The 2,791-nt window shown below is 51.1% G+C and overlaps 1 protein-coding gene across 1 annotated transcript; it reads right to left on the bottom strand.

The window, feature by feature from the left end:
- Positions 1-205: 205 nt before the first annotated feature.
- Positions 206-2,447, bottom strand: BZA05DRAFT_344372 (major facilitator superfamily domain-containing protein; the record flags this gene model as incomplete). The annotated part of the gene is made up of 7 exons (XM_051481124.1): positions 206-416; positions 471-673; positions 729-1,192; positions 1,245-1,434; positions 1,494-1,846; positions 2,196-2,252; positions 2,312-2,447. The coding sequence occupies 7 exons, from the start codon at positions 2,445-2,447 to the stop codon at positions 206-208; spliced, it is 1,614 nt and encodes a 537-aa protein (XP_051335150.1).
- Positions 2,448-2,791: the final 344 nt, after the last annotated feature.

A 2,791-nucleotide genomic window follows, 5' to 3' on the forward strand; every position in this document is an offset into this window, starting at 1 on the left:
AGTAGCGATACATTGGGCTGAAATGAATGAAGTCGACAGCATCTCTTCAATCAAATCAAAGCGAAGCGATACAAAAGACACGAACCGCAAATCCCAGCTCTTCTTTCCCCGACTAGACAACAAAGACCGACTCGAAAGCACATCCGCGATGTAGAAAAAAGTAAATCAGCCATCAGTTGCCACCAATCACGTGCACTCACTCTAACTACGCCAACCCAGCCCACCCAGCGGACCACTCCCTCAACCTTTTGCCCCAAACATAAATAGGTATACCGATAAGCGCAAAACCACCAAATATACCAGCGTAGATTCCAAACGCGCCGTCGTATCCGCACGCATTGATGAAATCGACAATTTTAAAGTTCATGGCAAAACCGACGACGTTGCGGAGGGCGCAGACCATTACGAGAAGAGGACTATTTATTGATATTTGTTAGTGAATGAGCCGAATAAGGGAGTGGGGTGTGTACCCTGCCCAGCGAGGGTAGCATTCAACTGCGTAGACCGAGAGGGAGGTGTTCAGTGAGAGAAACCCGAAATTGAGGAAAAATGCACCAAGTAGGGAGATCGCCCAATGGTACTGGTCGGTGTGGGCGCTGGACACTCCGTATATGACACTGCCGATAACGGTGAAGATTGAAGGGAGGATCAGGGAGGGGAGACGAGACTCGGGCTGGTAGAAGAATCAGTGCTGGAGTGCGGGCGATCAGGGAGCGAGAACTACGTACCTCGTGGATACCGCCATTTTTCTTTGCCATATGCTTCGAGATCCAATCCATACCCCAGCCGGATAGAAAGAACGATAAAAAGCAGGCGGGTAGCATCGCCAAGGTCGACAGCCCCAGATTATCTACAGTCCACGGCCCACCCTTCTCCCATACCATAAGGGGCTGTGCATAAGTCATTAAAGAACTGATCGATATCGCGATACAGATCGAGTTCAAGATCACCACCCAGGCGATATTGGGAAGAAAAGCGGCTTTGAGCATATGTCGGTAGCAGGTCCAGCAGTTGGCCCAGTTGACGTTGCCGTGGGAAAACTTCATGTCATTTGCCCAGCTGCGTGGTTTGTACCCGCTGTCCGACCCAAGAGAGGGGGATCGCGCTACCATGTTGGTTGTGCTGTTGGTGTCGGTGACTTTGCCGATGACGCGGATGTTTCCGTACGCATCGGTATCGATGAGTTCGCCATCTATGGGAGTCAGCTAATGAATGCCAAACTAGTACTGCCAGGGGATACAGACCGATTTGCTGGATGGCACGAACATATCGTGTCTCCGGGACGAAGAAGATCATCATAACAGTTCCGAGTGCAGAGAGGATGCCAAAGATTCCATAAAGCCACCTCCAGCCGACCATGTTGACGATCTTCGAAGACATAACTCCAAATAGGTAACTGATAGCCGCAGAGAAAGTCCACATAGCCCCGATCGCCTATAAACATCAGGATCGCCCGCAAACGTCCTCGCCCGGGAAATCGGAATGGTACTTACGTTGCCTCTCTGATGAACGAAATAAACGTCATGCAGCACCAATGGACTCAACGACTCGAAACTTCCCGCACCAATTCCCATGACGCATCGCGCGGCCAGATGATGATCAAAGTTCTTCGAGAGCGCAGCCCAGATCATGCACGCAGTGGTGAGAGTCATCAGGATGCACAGGATTGCGCGGCGTCCAATTGCCAGGCAAAGGGGGACGGTGATAAAGTTGGACATGCCCATGAAGAGGGAGGGAAGCGAGCCAAGAAGAGAAATGGTCGCGATTGATTTGTAGCCGCCTGGCGGAGGCTTGGTGAGGTCGATTCCGGGGGGAAGGTCCGGCATTGACATTCCGCCGAGCTGCCCTGCACGAGGAAGAAGGGAAAAGTCAAGGTCGATGCCAGAGGTTGAGCGGGCTTTGACTGCCGGACCAATGATTACGGCAGGCTCTAGTATATTTTTAGCATAGATAATGATACGATTGATGGACCGGGATAGAAAACATGCCTCCCGTGTTCACAACCGCGGGTTTTGAGGAACCGGGAACGGGTGCGGACAATGCGGCCAACACTTCGACGGGATCTCCATACTGTAGCTGCAGGATAGGAATGATGCCACCGATACTTGCAACCGCGGTCAATCCAGCGACACCATCTGTGTTGTATCATAGTTGGTAAGCCGTTGTAGTGCAGTTGGTAGGTGCCGGAAACTTACAAAGAATCATAGTGGCGAGGATCATATGTTTCCTCCACATGGGGAGGTTAAGGGGATCTTTTTCAAGTTCGTCAGCTATCCGTATCATCATCACTGACCCCCACCACTGCGCATACCATTCGGATCATCAGTTGGCACGGGAATGAGCCTCAAAGTATTGTTCTCATCGTACAGCCTAACGGTCCCTAGAGCCTGCTCTTTCAGCTGCTCAACAACCTCCGTATGGACCGCCGTTGCGTCAAACTTCTCCATCGAGGAGCGATTCTTGCGGTGGCCACTCATGTTTGCTTGTACGTACTGTCAGAAGAAGAAAATAGCGAAAGAGGAAATGCTTTTTATTTTCTCGTCAAGAGAATATTAGGAAGGCAAGAGAACGAACGGATGACTGGGGGTGCCGAAAGAGAATCGCCTTCCACTGGCTGCATTTTGAACTGTTGACTCGGACTATTCGGCTTTGCGGGGGCATGCATATTTAATCTGGGGGTGGCCATAGCCATGAGGTTTGACAGCGGCACTGGTGAACGGGTGGCAAAGATAGCTGGCAGCTTCTGAGAATGTACTCTGAGAGTTAATATGAAGGGAACCTGCACGTAGGA

This window comes from Tricharina praecox (assembly GCF_024521635.1).
Source record: "Tricharina praecox strain CBS 144465 chromosome Unknown BZA05scaffold_39, whole genome shotgun sequence".
Lineage (NCBI taxonomy): Eukaryota > Fungi > Ascomycota > Pezizomycetes > Pezizales > Pyronemataceae > Tricharina > Tricharina praecox.